Source organism: Penicillium robsamsonii (assembly GCF_028829455.1).
Source record: "Penicillium robsamsonii strain IBT 29466 chromosome Unknown utg000003l_segment0_segment0, whole genome shotgun sequence".
Classification (NCBI taxonomy): Eukaryota; Fungi; Ascomycota; class Eurotiomycetes; order Eurotiales; family Aspergillaceae; genus Penicillium; species Penicillium robsamsonii.
Genome location: NW_026643221.1, coordinates 5030257 through 5050959, shown reverse-complemented (window position 1 = coordinate 5050959; position 20703 = coordinate 5030257). Strand labels below are relative to the sequence as shown.

General features: G+C 49.6%; 8 protein-coding genes across 8 annotated transcripts; 6 read left to right on the top strand and 2 right to left on the bottom strand.

Annotated features, from left to right (window-relative positions):
• Positions 1-738: 738 nt before the first annotated feature.
• Positions 739-2713, bottom strand: N7447_006676 (ESCRT-II subunit protein VPS36; the record flags this gene model as incomplete). The annotated part of the gene is made up of 3 exons (XM_057230938.1): positions 739-2352; positions 2425-2560; positions 2613-2713. 3 exons carry the CDS (start codon positions 2711-2713, stop codon positions 739-741), a joined length of 1851 nt encoding a protein of 616 aa, XP_057086028.1.
• A 392-nt stretch (positions 2714-3105) lies between these two features.
• On the top strand, positions 3106-4750 carry N7447_006675 (uncharacterized protein; the record flags this gene model as incomplete). The annotated part of the gene is made up of 3 exons (XM_057230937.1): positions 3106-3175; positions 3240-4485; positions 4537-4750. 3 exons carry the CDS (start codon positions 3106-3108, stop codon positions 4748-4750), a joined length of 1530 nt encoding a protein of 509 aa, XP_057086027.1.
• Positions 4751-6192: 1442 nt separating this feature from the next.
• On the top strand, positions 6193-8064 carry N7447_006674 (phosphatidylinositol-3-phosphate-binding protein BEM1; the record flags this gene model as incomplete). Its single annotated transcript, XM_057230936.1, has 3 exons — positions 6193-6270; positions 6368-7099; positions 7162-8064. 3 exons carry the CDS (start codon positions 6193-6195, stop codon positions 8062-8064), a joined length of 1713 nt encoding a protein of 570 aa, XP_057086026.1.
• Positions 8065-8980: 916 nt separating this feature from the next.
• N7447_006673 (AFG1/ZapE family ATPase) lies at positions 8981-10845 on the top strand (the record flags this gene model as incomplete). Its single annotated transcript, XM_057230935.1, has 4 exons — positions 8981-9326; positions 9388-9841; positions 9912-10428; positions 10495-10845. The coding sequence occupies 4 exons, from the start codon at positions 8981-8983 to the stop codon at positions 10843-10845; spliced, it is 1668 nt and encodes a 555-aa protein (XP_057086025.1).
• Positions 10846-11613: 768 nt separating this feature from the next.
• On the top strand, positions 11614-13912 carry catA (catalase catA; the record flags this gene model as incomplete). Its single annotated transcript, XM_057230934.1, has 3 exons — positions 11614-11811; positions 11870-12295; positions 12359-13912. 3 exons carry the CDS (start codon positions 11614-11616, stop codon positions 13910-13912), a joined length of 2178 nt encoding a protein of 725 aa, XP_057086024.1.
• Positions 13913-14612: 700 nt separating this feature from the next.
• N7447_006671 (putative di-, tri-valent inorganic cation transporter) lies at positions 14613-16189 on the top strand (the record flags this gene model as incomplete). Its single annotated transcript, XM_057230933.1, has 9 exons — positions 14613-14694; positions 14768-14817; positions 14871-14915; positions 14967-15114; positions 15174-15254; positions 15301-15404; positions 15462-15768; positions 15799-15878; positions 15926-16189. The coding sequence occupies 9 exons, from the start codon at positions 14613-14615 to the stop codon at positions 16187-16189; spliced, it is 1161 nt and encodes a 386-aa protein (XP_057086023.1).
• A 1059-nt stretch (positions 16190-17248) lies between these two features.
• Positions 17249-19198, top strand: N7447_006670 (putative glutamyl-tRNA(Gln) amidotransferase subunit A; the record flags this gene model as incomplete). The annotated part of the gene is made up of 7 exons (XM_057230932.1): positions 17249-17524; positions 17577-17675; positions 17734-17807; positions 17857-17956; positions 18011-18432; positions 18488-18611; positions 18665-19198. The coding sequence occupies 7 exons, from the start codon at positions 17249-17251 to the stop codon at positions 19196-19198; spliced, it is 1629 nt and encodes a 542-aa protein (XP_057086022.1).
• A 61-nt stretch (positions 19199-19259) lies between these two features.
• N7447_006669 (class I SAM-dependent methyltransferase) lies at positions 19260-20192 on the bottom strand (the record flags this gene model as incomplete). Its single annotated transcript, XM_057230931.1, has 1 exon — positions 19260-20192. One exon carries the CDS (start codon positions 20190-20192, stop codon positions 19260-19262), a length of 933 nt encoding a protein of 310 aa, XP_057086021.1.
• Between the last annotated feature and the right edge of the window lie 511 nt (positions 20193-20703).

The following is a 20703-nucleotide window of genomic DNA, read 5'->3' as shown; positions in this document are numbered from 1 at the left end:
AGAAGCAAAAACCATGGGTGGGTTAAAGCGGATGGGCAGACCATTTAGTGTAGTCTTTAAGAGGGCATCATCAAGGAACAACTCCCACGCAGCCTCCATAAGTGTGGGAGCGGAAACTCAAGTTGTACAACTCTGAGCAAGCTTTGACTTGAGGCCAAGCATACAAGAGAAATCAGCTCTTGGTGTGGGATTAAAGAAGCAAGTGGGCTTTTGTTCTTGTGGATCTATCGGTACGGGAAGATCAGTGGGGTCGAGGCCAATTTTATATGATTACGTCAGCGGCCTCGCCCTCCAGGGCTAACCACCTGCCGAACTATGGAAGGATCTGTGCCTTGGATAACTATTGGGTGGACTTGTTTCTCCGGTGTTTCTATTTCCCTTAAACGGCATGCAATGCGCCATCCGCCGCTATGGTGTCTCACTGGACCCATGCGTAGGTAGAAGCATTAATGATTGTAGGTCTGGTATGCGGTGATAGCATTCACATGGGCATCTAGCGCTCTTGGCAATATACTTTGCTCTTGGCGCATCGAAAGCCTAGATGTATACATACTAGTTACGTAGCACTTAGCTAGGATCACCATCATAGTGGGGGTTGCAAAAGGTTCTCAGCCTTGTGCTCTGACCCCAGATAAAGTTCCATGTATCATTTTATGCTCTTCGTGGGCATGACAACAGCCCCCTCGGATCAACGATGTATGCAACTCTGTATATACATTCTTGTGGTTTCATACCGCCTCAAATAACAAGGCGGGAGAGATCATCATACTCAGGGGACGAGATATGATTGCGCCAGAAGCGCAGACCCTCAATTCCTTCTTCTCGACAGAGAACCCCCCGATCTTCAGCCATCTCCAGTTCTTCGGCAGCCACCCCAACGCTCCACTTGAATCGATGCGCAGCTTCTTGGGCAGTAACGGCCCGACCAAAGAGGGACCAATCCCACGGAACAGGATCGTCAGGGGGAATTCGTCGGAGCTCCTCCGTCCAGGCCTGAAGTTTTTCAATGGTCTTCTCATCGCTCCAGTCATATCGCTGCACCACAAGGAGACCACTTTTGAATCGTCGTAGGCGAACTGGCAACTTGAGCTTTTCCCACAGCTCCGCTGCTTTCTGAAAATCTGAAGGACTGGCCAATTCTACTCCATTACGGGAGCGGTTGAAGACAGCCCAGAGATCAATTAGACTCATAATCCCACCTTCCCGCTGCAAAATGCCTTTTCGGTCATCGGTGAGATACTCGGCAAGGTCACGCGCAAGTTCTGATAAATATAGACTTTCAGATCCGGAACTAAGCATGTCTTTCGTTGTTACCATCCCCAGAGCAGCAGCGGACTCGGATAGCACCGCGCTGGTTTCTGGGGAGCCTTCGTTAGTAGTCATGCCAGACTCACGCGCCAGAGTTTCGGCCAACGCAACGATCTGCTTAGCAGAGGCCATTAAAGCCTCTAGATCTTCAAAGGCGTTCCCTATGACCAGTTCGTTTTTCCTCCGGGCTTCCAGCCCTCTGCGTTCTAGTCCCGCAATCCCAGCCCCGGAAGTTCGTAGTGCTGAGGGTAGAGGGCTTTCAACGCTAGGGGTAGGGGAGGGTAAGCCCGGCGACGAGGCGCCTTGCAACGGTGAAGGCACTGGGGGCGCATTTTGCAGGAGCCATTTTCTTTGCACCAAGGCCCCCTTCAGTCTTTCATAGAAAGTCTTATCGCCGCCTGCACGAAATGAAAGTTTAATACACTCACTAACCTCCGTGTTCGCGATGTGCGATTGCTCAAATAACGGTGCAGGGGAGTCCACGCGATTGGCGTCCACCGAAGGGCTAGCAGATAGAGGCGCTCCACAAATCTCGCATTCCACGAGAGATGGATGGTTCATAAAGGTACATCGCGGGCAAGAGACAGTTCCCCCTGAACCAAGAGGCAATATAGACGCATTGGCATTTGGTTGGCCTGTATCCTGGGCAATGGCTGGTGATGCAGCCGGATTCGGCAACGGGAACTCCCGGCTTGTTACGGCATTGATCGCTGCTTTGAGAACAGTCGTAAATGGTGGTTTGATGCCACATGCTAGGCAAGGAGGTAAATTTGTAGCCGCATTAGCGATTGCGGGGTCGAAATTGGACGGAACCGGGTTGGAGAATGAGCATATGGGACAAATCCAAGTGGCATTAATAGGCTTTGGAGATGGTGAACTCTGTTGGAGGTTCGTTTGTGGAAGATGAGAAAGTGAGTGCGTGGGATGAAGAGCCGATTGTTGCGCTACAGCCGGGCTGGCTGTTACGCTCCTCGACTTATCGGTTTTCTTCTTCTGTGGTTTGGAGTATATGGTGACCTTCGGAGATGACTTCAGGAAGCCAGCCTTGAACCAATGAGTTTGTTAGTGATCAGCTGGGAGGAGAAGCCTCGAAAGCAAGATGTATGCATGTCGCACCTGAGACTCCACTCGATCGATTTCTTTCAAATCAATAGCCACTGAGTAATTCCGCGGATCCTCGGCCGCAACATAGCACACTCTGTGCGATGTGAGATAGGCATGGCCATTTTGATAATTCTGGATTTTGTATTTCCTTTGCCGCTAATCAGCACCCCGCATCAGGAGCATCATCATGAGGTACTTACCCTTCATACAACCCCACCGCGTCCTGGACAAAGAGAAGAATCTCATCTGGTAACAGTAATGGTCTGAGCGCAGTAGTCAGATCCAGCGACTTGAAGAACATCTAGTAGGTTCAACCAGCTCCCAACATCAAGGAGATCCATAAAGAGAGAGAGGCATCCATGGATGTCACCTAAGCCAAGGCGATTGCGATAAGGCGATAAGGCGGGATTATCGGCCAAATGAAAGTCCGGTGAGTAAGCGAGTATCACTCACCGTCACGGGTCGAGTCTGTGTGGACTACATTCTTACCCTTCCCCGGCTCGTGACCATCTCATCTTGGAAATAAACGTTCATCATCCTTTTTTCTCATCTCAAACCCAGTACCAGCCGAGGAGTAAGATCAAAACTTGATTCTTCCAGCCGTTCCTCGAGTCTTGCCCCTTCGTAGCTCTTTACTTCCTTTCATCTTGTTTCTTTGTTTTTTTTTTTCTTTCTTCAAATCTTGCATCTACGATGAGTTCCAGCGTACCACCTTGGCGCTCTACTGCCACAGGCACAATATCTAGTGCGTTTCCTCCAGCTGGTAAGAACAAACAATTCGACACGAGTCCAGTTAGCCTTGTGTCAGGAGGCTAACAACCTGACAGCGGCTCCAGCATACACTCAAGTCCAAGCGCGTCGTAGCCTCGCCCATCATGCCAAGCCAATGAATGGGACCGTTCCTCCCCAGCCCACCCAGTCGGCATCCGGTGATGCCGAATCCCGGACACGGGTGGAGTTCCCACCACCAGTACGCTCGTATGTGCAACGCTGCTTTGCTCCCGAAAATCAGGTTGCAAGCGTGAGCATTCCTGAAATGCAGGAGAAGTTGAGGCACGTCATCACGGACGCAGCCCAGAATGACAAGCTGGGATTGATTGACTGGGAAAGGCTACCTTTGCCCCAAACTATGGTGCAAAATGAACGCAACAAAATCCTGGCCAACCCCAGCTCTTCTAACTGGGCGTCCAGTCACCCAGCTTCTCCGGGGGATGCCACACGGAAGCGAAAGTCAACCGATGGCCATCATTCGGAGACTGGATCGCCGCCATGGAGAAAAGCTAACCGCAACCGTTTTGAAGATCGAGTTACTCACCCTACCACAGAGAAAAAACCACGCATAACACTGGACCAGTCTAGTAAGTCCAAAGCTAATTTGGAAATGAGGAGGAAGCGTTTTGAAGGAGTGGGGGGCAGCGGGAACTCTTCCTCTTCTCCTGCAGGATCGCCGATGCGTGCCGCCGACGCGGATCAAGGCCCCGTTGTCGGGCGATGCCAAACATTAGAGAAGAACTACTTCCGATTGACCTCTGCCCCCAACCCGGACAGTGTTCGTCCTCTGCCGGTTTTGCAAAAGGCCCTGGATCTATTGAAGAGGAAATGGAAGCACGATGGCAACTACGGTTACATCTGTGACCAGTTCAAGTCTTTGCGTCAAGACCTAACGGTTCAACGCATCCGAAATGAATTCACTGTCGTTGTCTACGAAATCCACGCGCGCATCGCCTTGGAAAAAGGGGATCTTGGTGAGTACAACCAGTGCCAGACCCAGCTACGAGTGCTGTATGCGCAGCAGCTGGGAGGACACCCGACGGAATTCAAGGCCTATCGTATTCTCTATTTCATTTACACCCGAAACTGGACAGCGATGAACGACGCACTAGCCGACGTTACTGCAGAAGATAAGAAAGACTTGGCCGTGAAGCATGCCCTGGATGTTCGATCTGCCCTTGCACTCGGGAACTACCATCGTTTCTTCCAGCTGTACCTTGATACCCCGAATATGGGAGCCTATCTCATGGACATGTTTGTCGATCGGGAGCGATTGAGTGCTCTCGCAACCATGTGTAGAGCGTACGTCTCTTGATTTCCCCCCGTTGGAGCATCTCAGTTGACCTTTTGTAGATACAAACCAGATGTCAACATCCGATTTATTACAGAAGAGCTTGGATTCGAGTCCGATGAGCAGACCGCACGTTTCGTTTTAGATCACTCCTCCGAAGAACTACTGGAGGAGAAGAACGGGGCTGTACGGCTGTTGACAGGCAAAGCAGGCTCGCTGTTCGATCAAGCCAAAGCATCCGCCCACCGCGTCGTCGATATCAAAGGCCAGATCTAACCAAGTTCTTTCCTTTCTCTGCGCCAAGGATCATAAACCGTTTCATCTCAGTCAAGGCCATTTGTCTTTTTTTTGGCGTATTTTCAAAAGCGGCAGGCATTTCGCCACATACGTACACACACATGGATACAGCATAGGCTTTCGAGAGTTCTTGCCATTTTTTCGTTCTCGTTCTCGTTCTCCTCGGCATCATTCCCCGGATTTCTTTTCACAGGATTGCCGGAGTTACGATACTAATACCCCCCCGGCGTCTGATTTGGAGTTGATCAAATTATTTTTTTTGGAGCAAAGGACCCAATGATGTGCTCTTTGACTCGGTCTGACGGAGGCGATTGCACATTGGCATAGTAATTACCTACATCCAATCTATCCAGTATTTATCCCACAGAGTTTTTTGCCTTGAGTAGAGAAGATCGAATACATAAGTCGCCACGTGGTAAGGGCTTGGTGGAAGCAAGATATACAAGCAATCCAGACTTTAGGGATAGCCGACTACATACAAGGTCTGTTAATTATTTTAATTTCAGATAAAATTTCCTACAGACCCCAGAATTTTTCAGAGTAAATTAAATCTAAAGGATTGTTCCCATTCTAGGCCATTTGTGATACATTTTTACTATATATAGCATACATTTCCCCAAATTTAACGGAATTTAACGGAATTTCCTAGAAGGAAATTACTAAAAGAGTAAGACCGGAACGGCTTTGAAGCGACGTTAGTATCCTTGGTTTAAGATATTGAACCATGGGTATTGGAGAAATGGAGGGGCAAATATTCTTCTTTTTCTTCTTTTTTTGTTCTTTGTACCTTTTCTTTGCCTAAGGTACATAGGTACATGTCTATCAAATATGGGAAATGCCAAATGGAAAGACTCGGACTTGCATTCGGTCTAGGGTGTGATCCCGTTGCAGGGTCATTTGTCTGCCCAACGGCAATAGTACGGTAATCTCGACAATGTGGACCTTACGTCAGATGGCAAAAACATAGGCCAAGGGCGAGTTTGGAGAAATTCCCTCTGAGATTATTCTAGGGCCTTTATTGGTTCACAATACTGATTTGAAGTGTATATCCCGCTCTCGGAAGGTTTCGAGGTTCAGAAATACATGAAGGTTATCCTGTATCAACACCTATTAAAGGCTCATTGTTCTAGATATATGCTTGATAGTTAAATCAATAGACATCTCAAAATCAGAAAGCAAAAAAAGTAAAAAAGTAAAAAGCGGGCCTGACAATCATCCAAGCCGCGTGGTTGGAACCGCAACACGGATTACGCTGGTCAAGGTATACATGGGCTAAAAAAGAGCGCAGCTCCTCCTTTCCTCTTTGCATCTCCTTACCCTTATTTTCTTACCTCTTTTACCATGAAGGTGAGTGTCCCCATGTCTTACTTGGTATATTTAATTAATCCGGTTTCCAAAAAAATAAGGTCTTTAGACGATCCATGAAAGGGGAAAAGGACCCCAAACATCATATCTCTATTACACCCAAATCCGCTATTGCGATTTTACCCCCGAAAAAGGTGAGTTGACTCTTCCTTGCAGTGAATTCGCCTTCAAAACCCCCTCCTTGTCCCACTCCCGACTTTGTTCTTGGCAGTGGCTTACCGCATTTCCTAGGTGATCAAAGCTCTCTACGACTACCAACCGGAGCCCGGAACCTCGCAAGAATTGGCTTTCAGCAAGGGAGATTTCTTTCACGTTATCAGCAGGGAGGACGATTCGGATTGGTACGAAGCGTGCAATCCGCTGATCCCTAGTGCGAGGGGGCTTGTGCCTGTCTCCTTTTTTGAGGTTATCGGCAAAAACGAGAGGGATAGTGGGGGTTCCGGCGACCTGTCCAAGGACCACGACTCAGGATTCCCCCGTATTTCCCACACAGATTCTTCCATCCCCAAGAACGGCGCATTCAGAATGTCTGCACTCAAGGGTCAAGGCGCCATGGTTTATGGAATTGTCCAGTACGATTTTCAGGCGGAGCGACCCGATGAATTGGACGCAAAGGCTGGCGAGGCCATTATTGTCATCGCCCAATCTAACCCGGAGTGGTTTGTCGCCAAACCAATCGGTCGTCTTGGTGGCCCAGGCCTGATTCCCGTTTCTTTCATTGAATTGCGTGATATGCAGAGTGGACAGGCTGTAACCGACCCGCTTGACGCGGTGCGACGCGCCGGTGTTCCCAAGGTTGAGGAGTGGAAGAAAATGACGGCGGAATACAAGAACAGCAGTATCACACTGGGCAAAATCGAGGCTGGTCACGGCGGCAATGGCAATATGATGGCGGTCACCTCGGGCATGGAAAAGATGTCCATGGGTCATCAGAGTCAAATGAGTCAAAATGGCAATGTTTATGTAGGCGCAATTTTTGACCTTTTATTTGCGATTTCAGTTTTACTAACCATGTGCTTGAGCAGGAGCACCAACGTACTGCCAGCAAGGGAGCTTTGTCACAAGTGCCCATGTCGCAACAAAACTACCAACTTCTCGTCCCCGTTTCCGCCTATATTCCGCGCTACTGTTTCGATAACGACAAGTATTGGTACATCATCGAGGCGAAGATGGAAGACGGTCGCTGCTGGGAACTGTCGCGTTACTACCACGATTTCTACGACTTTCAGATCGCCCTTCTAACTCAATTCGAAGACGAAGCTGGAAACCGTGGCCGTGGGCGAACCCTTCCTTTCATGCCCGGTCCTGTCACCCATGTCACGGACGCGATTTCCAACGGCCGACGGCAGAACCTGGACGAATACATCAAAAAGCTCCTGTCTATGCCCCCGCATATCTCGCGTTGTCAACTCGTGCGGGAACTCTTCTCGCCCCGAGAGGGAGACTTCGAAATCGACCCCAGTGCGTTCGGTGAGGACGCCCGGTTCTCCGGTGGATCTCAGCACTCCGTCGGCGTGGATCCCCAACAAAGCGTGTCACGCCAGTCTTCGCAACAGCAAATCAATGTGTCCGCCGATCGGGTATCCCAGCAGCGTGCCCCAGCACCCACCCCCTACGCTAACGGTGGCCCGCCACCCACAACCCGCCAACCCAGCTCCATTACCCAAGCCTCCAGCGCATCGGCCAACAGTGCGATGAAGGTCAAGGTGTTCTTCCAGGATGACCTGATTGCGATCCGCATTCCATCCGGTGTCAGCATGCAGCACCTCCAGGACAAGCTATGCGATCGGTTGAAGATCCAGGACGACATCGTTGTGCAGTACCGTGACGAATCCTCCGGATCCTATATCGATCTCCATACCGATCAGGATCTGGAGAACGCCATGCAACGGAACACCAAGCTGACCCTCTTCGTCAGCATCGCATAAAAAAAAAACACTTGTTTCTTTCCTCGTGTTGCGGTCAACGATAGACTTGTCCTTGATTTCATGAGGTTATTGTCAACCTCAGATTAATGTTTGCCATGAGTAAGGTTGGTGCATTGGAGTTTTCGAATGTTGTGTGGTTCTTGTCTGATTTGACTTCTCTTTTTTCTCTTCTTTTTTTTCTTTTTTTCAAACTGGTCATCAGTTCCTTGAGCGATTTCACATGGTCCCATGAGGACGAGATCGCGATTTAACGAATCTGATGCGAGATGTACGGCATGGTTTCCTTTCTATCTGCCTGTTTTCTTCTTTTCTTTTTTCCCCCTTGTTTCTGCGGTGTCGCATTATGGGCTTTCTCGTTTTTGTTTTCTGTGTCAATTCGCATCAGATCTACATCTCATCCTGTTCAGGATCATACCCCGGTCTGTCTGCTTCTGTGTCGTGTACATATCTTCTTTTTTACTTCTCGTGCATATACTGGGGGAGTATTTTCGCATGAGAGTGGCTCAGCCGCGGTATTCCACAGCTCTTTTATACCAAATATAAATTTGTTAAGTCTTTTTTTAGAAAAAAACACATCGATTTAGGGAGGTAGAAATGCGGCGATATCGAATCACGTGACTCCTCCGTCCTTTTTCCCAGGAACTCAAGGTTGTCAGCCAGAAGTTTTGCTCATTGACCAAGATCTGCAAGAGCTGTTTATATATTTTGTGTGCTTGTTGTAATTCGCCATCTACAGCCTTGTCTTGGAAGCCCTAGTAGCTTGCGAGGACCCGCCGCTCTCCGGAAGAAAACAAATTCTTGCCTACAATACCTCGGTTAACGCCTTCTTCGCATTGCAGCCGCTCTTCCCTATCTAAACCCCGCCTCGAGTCCGTCGCAATACACTCCCAAACATAACATCCAAAAAAGGACATCAATGAGCCGCCCATCGGCAAAGCTATGCGCAGAGTGCTTGCCGAGCGCGCTGCGGGCGACTCGGGGCCTCCGCCCTACGAGGTTGCGGGGCGCCGCTCGTAGATCGTATACCACAGAGCAGAGGGCGCTCGATACACTACGGCGGCCGAGTCGATCTACGTTAGCATGTGTGTCTCTGGAGAGGATCTGCCCCCAGCGAGCTGTTCGAGTGCCGCAGAAGGGGCGGAGTCTCGCCACAGTCTCGGGCGGCGAGAAGACCACCACCGCTCCGCCGCAGGATGGGCCCATGATGGAATATGATGCGCGTGTCCAGGAGGGGAGGCTGAGGGATGACGAGTATCAGAGAGGTAAGTTGTGACCAACTCCGGCGGAGCACAGTTCCAAGCTGACATGCGGCCGATTCCACAGGGATTATCCAAAATCTACAGGACCTCTTTGAAGCGCTGAAAGATTACAACCCGCCCAAAGTTGTTCACCCCGAGCCCGAATCTCTGGATCCTCAGCAAAAGTCGTCCTTCTTCGGTTCCTTGTTTGGCGGGGGCTCGAAGAAAAAAGCAAAACCTGATATTCCCGATAACCTTCCGAAGGGACTGTACATGTATGGCGATGTCGGGTGCGGCAAGACGATGTTGATGGATCTGTTCTTCGATACGCTGCCGCCGAATATCAAGCACAAGACACGCATTCACTTCCACAACTTCATGCAGGATGTACATAAGCGCATGCACGTGGTGAAGATGAAATATGGAAATGATTTTGATGCGCTGCCGATGGTTGCGGCCGATATAGCCGAGCTCGCGGGCGTGCTTTGCTTTGACGAATTCCAGTGTACCGATGTGGCCGATGCAATGATTCTGCGACGGTACGTGTTCTCTTCGCGGACGAGACATATTCAAACCCCCCCCTCTCCCGCTGACAATTCACCCAAACAGGCTTCTCGAGATCCTCATGTCCCACGGCGTTGTCCTCGTCACCACATCTAACCGCCATCCAGACGACCTGTACAAAAACGGCATCCAGCGCGAATCCTTCATTCCCTGCATAAATCTCCTCAAGACTGATCTGAGCGTCATCAACCTCAACTCCCCAACAGATTACCGCAAAATCCCCCGGCCCCCGGCTGCCGTTTACCACCACCCGCTAGGCGAGGATGCACAGCACCATGCGCAGAAGTGGTTCGAGTTCCTGGGCGACCCTGTCAATGACCCCCCGCATACAGCCTCACAGGTTGTCTGGGGCCGCGAAATCAAGGTTCCCCGTGCTAGTGGCAAGGCAGCACAATTCACCTTCCAGCAGCTCATCGGCACGGCCACAGGTGCAGCCGACTATCTCGAGCTCGTCCGGCATTACGATGCGTTCATTGTCACGGACGTGCCGAGTATGAACCATACCCAGCGTGATCTGGCGAGGCGCTTTATTACCTTTATCGATGCGGTATATGAGAGCAGGGTGAGTAACAAGCAACGTTCCTAGTCACTTTTCATCATGTGGTCAACTAACAACCCACATCAACAGGCCAAATTAGTCCTCACAACCGAAGTTCCACTTACAAACCTCTTCATCTCCGAGACCGACGTAAAGAAAACCCTCCAAGGCGACGGCGGAGACCATTCAGATCTCTCTGATGCAATGCGGATTCTAATGGACGACCTCGGCATGTCCGTACAGGCGCTGAAGAACACGTCTATTTTCAGTGGTGATGAGGAGCGGTTTGCGTTTGCGCGTGCGCTGTCCCGTCTTTCTGAGATGGGAAGTAAGGAGTGGGTGGAGCGTGGGTCGGGGCTTGGAAACAGTCCTGCGCAGAATAAGGAGGAACATGACGCTTGGCAGAAGACGAGGAGTCATTGGAGTGAGGATAACATGTAGATTCTGTTTTGTCCTTTTCTTTTTCTTTTTTTTTACAGACGCTACATTGTGCTATAGAGAGATACCTGTGCACATAGATCGAGGTTTGGTGTAGATTTTGTGTACATAGCATAGCTTTTCTTGAAATTATGAATTTATCCCTACCTTGATTATATCCCGAATTTAAGATATTTGACACGTATATTTACTACTACAAAAGTATATAACACTCGGACATGATTTCCCTGTCAGGTGACGTCACGCAGGTCCCGTCTCCATGATCCTTCAAATAAAGAAGCATCCAGGCATAACTTCACGTCACCATCGGAATGATCCACTGTCAATGCCTTGTATTACTAGTGGAACACTCCACCAGACATAGGCAAAGGTTACCAAGCCGATCCCCTTGTGGATCACAGGAAACTGGCCGAATGGAAAGGGAGGAATTCCCAATACTTGTCTGTTTTGCTCCGTTACTGGTTGTCCTGTCAGGATTGGCTGGTAAACTGCCCGGATTTGGGTATGTGGGTAGGTCATACTACGGTCATCTTTGCAAAGCGGTCCTGGCCAGATTCCAGGAGTAATCCACTTTATAATTACACGATTCCATTTGGTAGATGCGACCTCGCAACTTGGAGGATTACATCATTGACATCCCAATGGGGGGGTGGTCAGCTTGATTTTTATATATGGTGGGAGATTCGAACACATATTTCAGCTCTCCTGTTCCTTCTTTGTATCGTTGTTATCAGCATACATACTCTGCTATCATTTGATACTGCACATAACATGGCAGCAAATCCAAACCCCAAGACCGCAGACGGCAAAAAGGCCGATCTACAAAAGGACATCGTCGACGTCCACGACAAGCAGCACATGACAACCGATCATGGCGTTAAAATCTCCAATCCAGACCAATGGCTCCGCGTCGTAGACGAACAGAAGATTGGGCCCTCACTTCTGGAAGACCAAATTGCCCGTGAGAAGGTACCGACATACTATGCGCACACAGTAATATATATGCAAATAAATTAACAAATAACAGATCATGCGCTTCGACCATGAACGCATTCCAGAGCGAGTAGTGCACGCGCGCGGAACAGGCGCCTTCGGCAAATTCAAGCTATACGAGAGCGCCGAGGACGTAACAACCGCCGGGATCCTGACCGATACCAGCCGGGAGACGCCGCTGTTCGTGCGGTTCTCGACTGTGCAAGGTAGCAAGGGCAGCGCGGATACGGTGCGCGATGTGCGCGGGTTCGCCATCAAGATGTATACCGCGGAAGGCAATTGGGATATTGTCGGGAACAATATTCCTGTCTTCTTTATTCAGGACTCGATCAAGTTCCCCGATGTTATCCATGCTGTTAAGCCTGAGCCGCATAATGAGGTGCCGCAGGGTCAGTCTGCGCATAATAACTTTTGGGATTTCCAGTATCTGCATTCCGAAGTTACACATATGAATCAGTGGGTTAGTATTTCTATTTTCTGTTTGGGTTGTGTGATATCTAGTTGCTGACGCGGGTCGTGGCAGATCATGTCCGATAGAGCTATTCCACGGTCGTTCCGGATGATGCAGGGTTTTGGCGTGAATACCTATTCCTTAATTAACAAGGCCGGCAAGCGTCATTTCGTCAAGTTCCACTTCACCCCCGAGCTGGGCGTGCACTCGCTCGTCTGGGACGAGGCACTGAAGATCGCCGGTCAGGATCCCGACTTTCATCGGAAAGACCTGATGGAAGCGATCGAGGCAGGACACTTCCCACGCTGGAAGTTCGGCCTGCAGCTCATCCCCGAAGAGAAAGCCGACAGCTTCGAGTTCGACCCCCTCGACGCCACCAAGGTCTGGCCTGAGGAGCTAGTGCCCATCCGGTATATCGGTGAGATGGAGCTCAACCGCAACATCGACGAGTTCTTCCCTCAGACTGAGCAGGTCGCATTCTGCACGAGCCACATCGTGCCCGGCATCGACTTCTCCGACGACCCCCTGCTTCAAGGTCGCAACTTCTCATACTTCGACACGCAGATCTCGCGGCTCGGACCGAACTGGGAGGAACTGCCCATCAACCGGCCAGTATGTCCATACATGGGCCTGGTCAACCGTGATGGCCAGGGCAGACACCGCATCACAAAGGGCAAGGTGAACTACTGGCCGAACCGGTTCGACGCTAACCCACCCGCGACACAAGAGCAGGGCGGCTTCGTCAGCTACCCGCAGAAGCAGCAGGGTGCAAAGAAGCGTGCGCTGTCAGATAAGTTCAAAGAGCACTTCAATCAAGCCCAGGTATTCTACAACTCGCTCTCGCCGATTGAGAAGATGCACGTGGCAAAGGCATTCTCCTTCGAGCTGGATCACTGCGACGACCCCATCGTCTACAAGCGCATGACAGAGCGTCTAGCAGCGATCGATCTAGACCTAGCCAAGAAGGTCGCGACGAACGTCGGCGGCGATACACCTGACAAGTCCGCAAAGGAGAACAAGGGTATCAAAGCCAAGGGTCTGAGCCAGCTTGAATTCATGCCGAAGACACCCGTCATCTCGACACGTCGTGTCGCCATCCTGCTTGCCGACGGTTTCGACTTCAACCAGTATACCACGATGAAAGAGGTGCTTAGCGAGCGCGGGGCATTTGTTTTCACGATCGGTGCGCAGCGCCAGGGGGTGACTGCCGAGTCTGGGCAGAAGGTTATTCCGGACCACTTCTTTAATGGCATGCGGTCGACACTGTTCGATGCGGTCTATGTGCCTGGCGGAAAACATATCCAGGCGCTATTAAGTAATGGCGTTGCTAAGCACTGGATCTCCGAGTCTTTCGCTCATCTCAAGGCTATTGCTGGTGCCAATGAGGCTGTGCCGTTTATTGAGCGGCAGATCGGGCTTCCTGAGGTTGAGGTCGCGAAGAGTGGTTCTCCGCTAAAGGAGTCGTATGGTGTTGTGACGGGCCATGGAGATGCGGTTTCGTTGTTGAAGGTTGGCACGGTCGGGCCTGATGCAAAGGGTCTGGCTGAGCAGTTTATTTGGCATATTTCTCAACACCGTAACTGGGCGCGTGAGCTGGATGGACTCTCCGATCAAATTGCTGCTTGAGTTGGTGTTTGTGTGAAACGAATTGGATATGTGACCATGAAAATTGTATGAGGATTGTACTTGTTTTTTTGTTGAGATCTTGATCATTCCATATTTTTGAGATTCAATCCCTTTCTGCCCAGGTGTAAAAGTACCATTGCGTATTGAAGGTTGTAGTTGGATCTCACATTCACTGTCAGTGGCGGGCCTGCATTCTTCATCGGCTGATCTTCAAGACACACAAACTCAATCCACAAGCTTCTGTAGGGCTGGGAGGGAAATGTTTTCCCTGGAAGATTCCACGCTGTCAAGGTCCTCTGGCGGATCCCTTTGGGCCCATGTAGCCCCGGCGCTTCGTACTTGCGCCTAACCCTAACCCTTTCCAAATAACATACCCCAACCGCCATTAACAATGACATGATGTGCCACCATTACAGAGAGTCCGAGCCATTCATTCAGCAAAACTCTCCATAATCCTCAACCTCCCCCATACCACATCACCCACATACCTCATAGCGGCCGGAGCTATCGGTCACATTTCAAGGCGAAGAGTTACACGGCAGGAATATCAGACCAGCCATTGCTTTCTAAACCAAGTCTGGAAGGCAGAAGTATTCACGATTCGCAGCCAAAAAATGATCCTTTTGTAAACGTCAAGCTAGATTCCTGGATTTTTGTTCCCTTTCACTTCTTCTTTTCTTGCTATTGGATCATCGCAGTCATGGTCCTTCATCTATCACGCTCGACACGGCTGAGCGTTGTGATTGGCATATCGACATGCTTCTTTCTGGCTGAGATTTCGCGTCGGTTGCCCTTTTTTCTTGATTTGGTGGGAGTGGTTTTGGTATGGACGTCGATGTGCTGATACCGGGTTAGTGGGCTTTTATACCCACTCTATTGCTCTAATTGCGGATGCTTTCCACTATGTAGGCGTTATCTGATGTGGAGTTAGAGATATAATGGCTAATATACATCGCAGCTGAATGATTTAGTTGGGTTTGTCATTGCTCTTGTTGCCTTGAAGGTGCTTGGTGTTCTGATTGTGCGGTGGTGATTGTGCTGATGTGAAGCATAGAAATCCGAGCGCAGTGACTCGCCTAAAGAGCTTACTTTTGGTTGGCAGCGGGCTCAGCTGCTCGGTGCCTTTTTCAATGGTGTTCTTCTGTTTGGGTTGGGTATTAGTATATTTTTACAGTCCATCGAGCGATTTATTGCTCTACAACGTGGGTACCATCGTCTGGACTGGATGTTGATCTTTGATAATGACCGACGGTGTATCTAGATGTTCACAATCCCAAGTTGATGTTCATCATTGGATGTGTCGGATTGGGCTTAAATATCATCAGCGCAATCTTTCTTCACGGTAGGGTTCGTGGGGTCGTTATTATTATCACGCTAACAGTACCCAGAACATGGACATGGACATGGACACAGTCATGACCATAGCGTCTCACCCACAATTGAAACACCGGTTCTTCACCTCGGCGAGGAATATCATGATTCCAGCACCAAGGTATGCTTCAATAGCTCGAGAAATCCAATTCATGGAGAACTGACTGACACATGATAGCATCACGATCACAAACATCTTCATTTCGAAAAACATCACTGCGCAGACTCAGGTGGCCACAGTCATGGTCATGGTGGGCATGATCACAGTGATCTTGGAATGATGGGAGTGATGATCCACGTTATCGGCGATGCAATTAATAACCTGGGCGTCATGGCCGCCGGTCTGGTTATCTGGCTCGCAGCACCCCATGCCGGCCGATACTACGCCGATCCTGGCGTGAGCATGTTCATTGCCATCCTCATTATTCTGTCGTCTTTCCCTCTGAGTAAGAGTATTTCCGATTTCCGACAGAAGAAAGCCAAAAGTAAGTAGAAAGCTGACAATATATATATAGTGCGCCGAGCCGGGATGATCCTACTAGAGAGCGTGCCTACGGGGGTTGACATTCGCGATGTCAAACATGACCTAGAAAAGGTAGATCCCCCTAACTTTATTCTATTTGATTTCCTAACAATCACTAGATCAAGGGTGTCAACTCGATTCACGAACTCCACATCTGGCGTCTCAACCAACAAAAAACCCTCGCCTCAGTGCATGTTGTTGTATCCGATAACTCGGTCAAGGAGTTTATGAAGACTGCCCGGGTGATTAATGAGTGTTTCCACGCCTATGGAATCCACTCGATTACAATGCAACCCGAGTTGTCGGATGTCGATGTTTCCCATGAATCTCGGTGCCAGGTTATCTGCGGGACGGTGTGCGAGCAATTGACATGTTGTGGATGATCATGTCAAAATGGGCCAATATTTCCATCAACCAGCCAATGGTCGAGTTAACTCGACTACATCTTCCTTGGTCTAGTGGTGATGATTTCCGCTTGTCATTAATACCGATAAGCGCGGGAGACCGGGGTTCGATTCCCCGAGGGAGAGATTTCTTTTTTTTTTTCAATTTTTCAATTGAATTACTCCATACAAACACAATGGCTATTTTGTGATGTCTTTTGGTAGAATTGCTTGCAGTCAGGTATTCCTTTTCTACATATTTTCTTGGTTTTATAACCGGACGGCAGAAAAAGGCGGGAAAAGCTGGACATGTGTAGACCTGTTGGTATATAATATACATGAGGATTTGCTGTTTTCACCGAGAGCTACATTTATGATTTAGTCTACTGAGAAACGATGCCGTGGTACCTAAAATAGGCTGGAAGGATAGATGCCATATTAATCCACATCCGGCAATGTGGCCAGCCAACTGGCAAGTATCATACCCCCCAAGTAATGCTGCCCGAAGTTAGTCGTCGTAGCGGTCGGTGTTACCGGTCTTTGCGCGGTGACTCTGCACCAAGCCGGCCTTGCTAGATTTGACGTGTTTGCGAGCGAAGAAGTGTGCAATCAAAGTCAAGCGAGTCTATAATCCGAGTGCAAACCCATGATGTGAAGGCACCGAGGTTTTCCTGAATGACATATGGAAACACTGACCTCTGTTTCCAAGCGGCATATTCCTTGGATAGCGTGATTATGATGCATAGACTGAACAATACAAAGATTCAGTTTATAGTTGAATTGTAGCAATGGTAGAGCGTGAGGTTATATTTATTTTCCTCTTAAGAGATATATGAACACGATATAAGCTACCGGCATTCAAGTAGTCTGGACGGAATTACTCCGTTCAGATAAGAACTCCACTCTGGTTTATTGTCCAAATGGAAAGCAAGTTCCGATTCCGAGATAGTGTAGATCTGCGGGGGGAAAATGAGTAGGACAAAGACCTGTCTCTTTTCCTTTATACCTCTGAGTTTACTCTCCGAACATACCCCGCCATATTCCATCTGATCACTCGACATGACTCTCAACTGGCAGATCCAAGCCCAAAAAGGCAAAGACATCTTAAACAACTCTATTCCGAAGCAATGGCTTCTCCCTGTCGACAGGCTACCGCCAGTCTCGCAGAAGAGTGTGGCTGACTTCCCCCAGCAAAGTGGATTGTTGAATGAACGCGAGCTCGTTATCACTGATATGTCGGCCACGGCGCTGGTGAAGGAAATGGGGAATGGAAAACTGAGCGCAGAAGAAGTTGTGGTTGCGTTCTTGAAAAGGGCTGTGCTGGGCCATCAACTGGTGAGCTTGAGAGACTCCACTTTTACAATTCCAGTGTTGACATGCTTTTTAGCTCAATTTCGCAACGGAGTTCATGGCCGACGAGGCAATCGCTCGTGCCAAAGAGCATGATGAGTACTACAGACGCACAGGAAAACTGGTCGGGCCTTTGGTAAGCTCAAATACATATTCGAATTTAGAATGACAATTTCCTAATAGAATGAGCACAGCATGGCATACCAATCAGCGTGAAAGAGCATATAGCTATGAAGAACCGAACATGCAACACGGGATACGTAGCTTGGTAAGTAGAGATCCACCAGGAAAAGCCACACTACTGACAAGCAGAACAGGATCGACAAAGTCACCACAGAAGACTCCCTTCTCCTCCAAATCCTATCCAAAGCCGGCGCCATTTTCCATGTTCGGACTAACCAGCCTCAGTCGTTAATGGTGTGTCCACAAATTTTACATTCGCGGTATATCCAATATCTAACACCCAGCTAGCATCTGTGCTGCAGCAATAACATCACTGGCATAACCTTGAACCCACTCAACCGGACTCTAAGTCCAGGCGGGTCCTCCGGAGGTGAAGGTGCCTCAATGGGTTTCCGGTGTGCGCCACTAGGGATTGGAAGTGATATCGGCGGGTCGATTCGCTGCCCCGCGGCGTTTTGCGGTGTGTACGGCTTTCGTCCGTCTTCGCTGCGGAACCCTGGAACAGGGATTAAAGTCGCTGCTTCTGGCCAGGAGACAATCCGCGGTGTGGTGGGTCCGATGGCTAGTCGCTCGATTGAGGATCTAGAGCTATTTCAGAGAGCTATTTTGGAGCAGGAGCCTTGGAATATTGAGACGTCGCTGATGCCTGTACCATGGAAGATGGTTACTCCGACGCGGGATATGACTGTGGCTATTATGTGGGATGATGGGTGCGCCGTGATCCATATAATTTTTTCGCTGTCAGTGTGCTAATTCCTTTCCTAGCTGCGTCCGCCCCCATCCACCTATCACTCGCGCTTTGAGACATGCCAAGGAGAAGCTCCTTGCAGCAGGCGTGAGGGTCGTTGATTGGGAGCCTCACAAGCACCAGCATGGCTGGGAAGTTATTGTGGGTGCTGAGTCTGCTCTACGCACACACGCTATAACGCTAACATGACCCAGTCCGCTCTGTACTACCCTGACGCTGCCAGCAAGCAACGCGAGCTTCTTGCCGAATCAGGCGAGCCAGCACGCCCACTCACCGAATGGGCTTTTTCCTATAGCCGAAGTACGCCTCTTTCTCATCCTGAGGCATGGGCCCTGCACGATCAGCGCGATATCTATAGGGACGAATATCACGCTCTCCTCAATCAGCGCGGCGTAGATTTTATTCTCTCTCCGACTTATCCCGCTGCCGCGGCAGTGATGGGCGAGTCGCAGTATTGGAATTATACTGCGATCTGGAACTTGGTTGACCTGCCTTCCGTAGTGTTCCCATCTGGAATCACTGTGGACTCGAAGGTAGATGTGTTGACGGAGCAGGACAGGCAATATGTTCCCAGGGATGAGGTTGATGAGAGGGAGTGGCGTAAGTACCATGATCCTGAAAGATATGAGGGCGCGTCCGTGGGATTGCAGATTGCTGGGAGGCGGTTCAAGGATGAGGAGACCCTAGCGGCTGCCAAAGTTGTTGAGGAGATTGTTGGAGACAGTTGAAGGGATTAGGAATGGAGATAAATTACTTCGATTACGTTTATTTCTAACGCATATTCACGCCTCAGTTATGTCTCTTCGTAGCAAAGACCATAGCAAGCGGTGTAGCTGTCTTCACTTTCTTCCCCTCAAAAGCCCTTTCCATCTCATCCCACAATGGATTAATGTCCGACTCTGATACACGGGGTGTTGTCCAGGTAGATGCATAACCCTTAAACCAGTCACAGTCCTGCTCATCCATCCAGTCCGTATCCTCCTCTTCCCAAACAATCTCTTCGCCATCCTTGACCTGGCTCTCACCAACTCGATCATTAATTCTAAAAGCATCAATACTCCCCCGAGCATTAACATACAGCCTCTTCACCCTCTCCCAATCCTCCACGGGGAACCCTAGAGCCTCAGTCCCAGAATTCAAAATCCTCAACGCATGATCAAGCATCGGATCATCGACCTCTCCCGCATAAAACGAACAAACAGCCCCCCAAGCCTGCTGAGCCCTCTCATTTCCAACAATGCGCGGATAATTATAATGCGTAATAACAAGCGTCCCACGCGGACACAACTCCCTCGCAAACTCCCGAATCGCAAACTCCGGCCGCGTCCAGTGAATACACTCGCACGCCATGATCAAGTCGACCGAGCCAGAATCCACAGAGCTCCTTTCGGCACTTTCCTTCAGAAACCGGAAACTGGGCTCGGGAAAACGGGATTCCTCGACGAGGAGTCTGCGAGCGAGCGCAGTGTACCCATCGTTTGGGTCTGAGACAATTACTTTGTCAAAGCGAGGGGCTAGGCTTGATGCGACGATTCCACAGCCGGCGCCGATATCTTGGGCGAGGGACCAGGTGGAATGAGGTTTTTGTGAGTGGTAGGTAAAGACCCTTTCGAAGAAGGAGGGTGGGTAAACTGGTCGGAATGTGAGATAGTCGGACCAGTTGACGCCTTGGTTGGCGTTGAATCCGTATTCTCTGGCGAGTGTGGCTTCGTTGGAGGGCATTGTTGTGGACATCTGGAGGTGATGATTGATATCCCGAGGACAGTGGGGAATATTTATAGGTTATTTGTCTTTGCGAGCAAATATCATCTCTTCATTTGTCATTTTCAGGACTGGACAGAAATACACACAGGAGAGAAGTTCGTAAGACCCGCCGAAGGATCGGAACTGCTGAACTGGACTGCATTTGTTCGTTAAACTTTGGGCAACGAGCATCTTTCTCCAATCATAGAGGTCCCGATGGAGAACTCCGATGAGATCTCGGAGAACATCGGTCAAGTCGATGCCGGATTTCTTTTCATGTATGCCTTATCACATCTCTAGATCCGTCACATAATTATTTGACATACCCTATAGAACTTTGCTGCTTGATATCCACAGGACTAATTTCTTGCCTAGAATGACATGAGTTCTAATGACTTTGAACTCCCTCGAGCTCTACTAAACGGTGGGGCTAGTGGAGTCGTGCAGTTTATCCCTGTCGATGATCTTCAATAGTGCCGTGACTTACTAA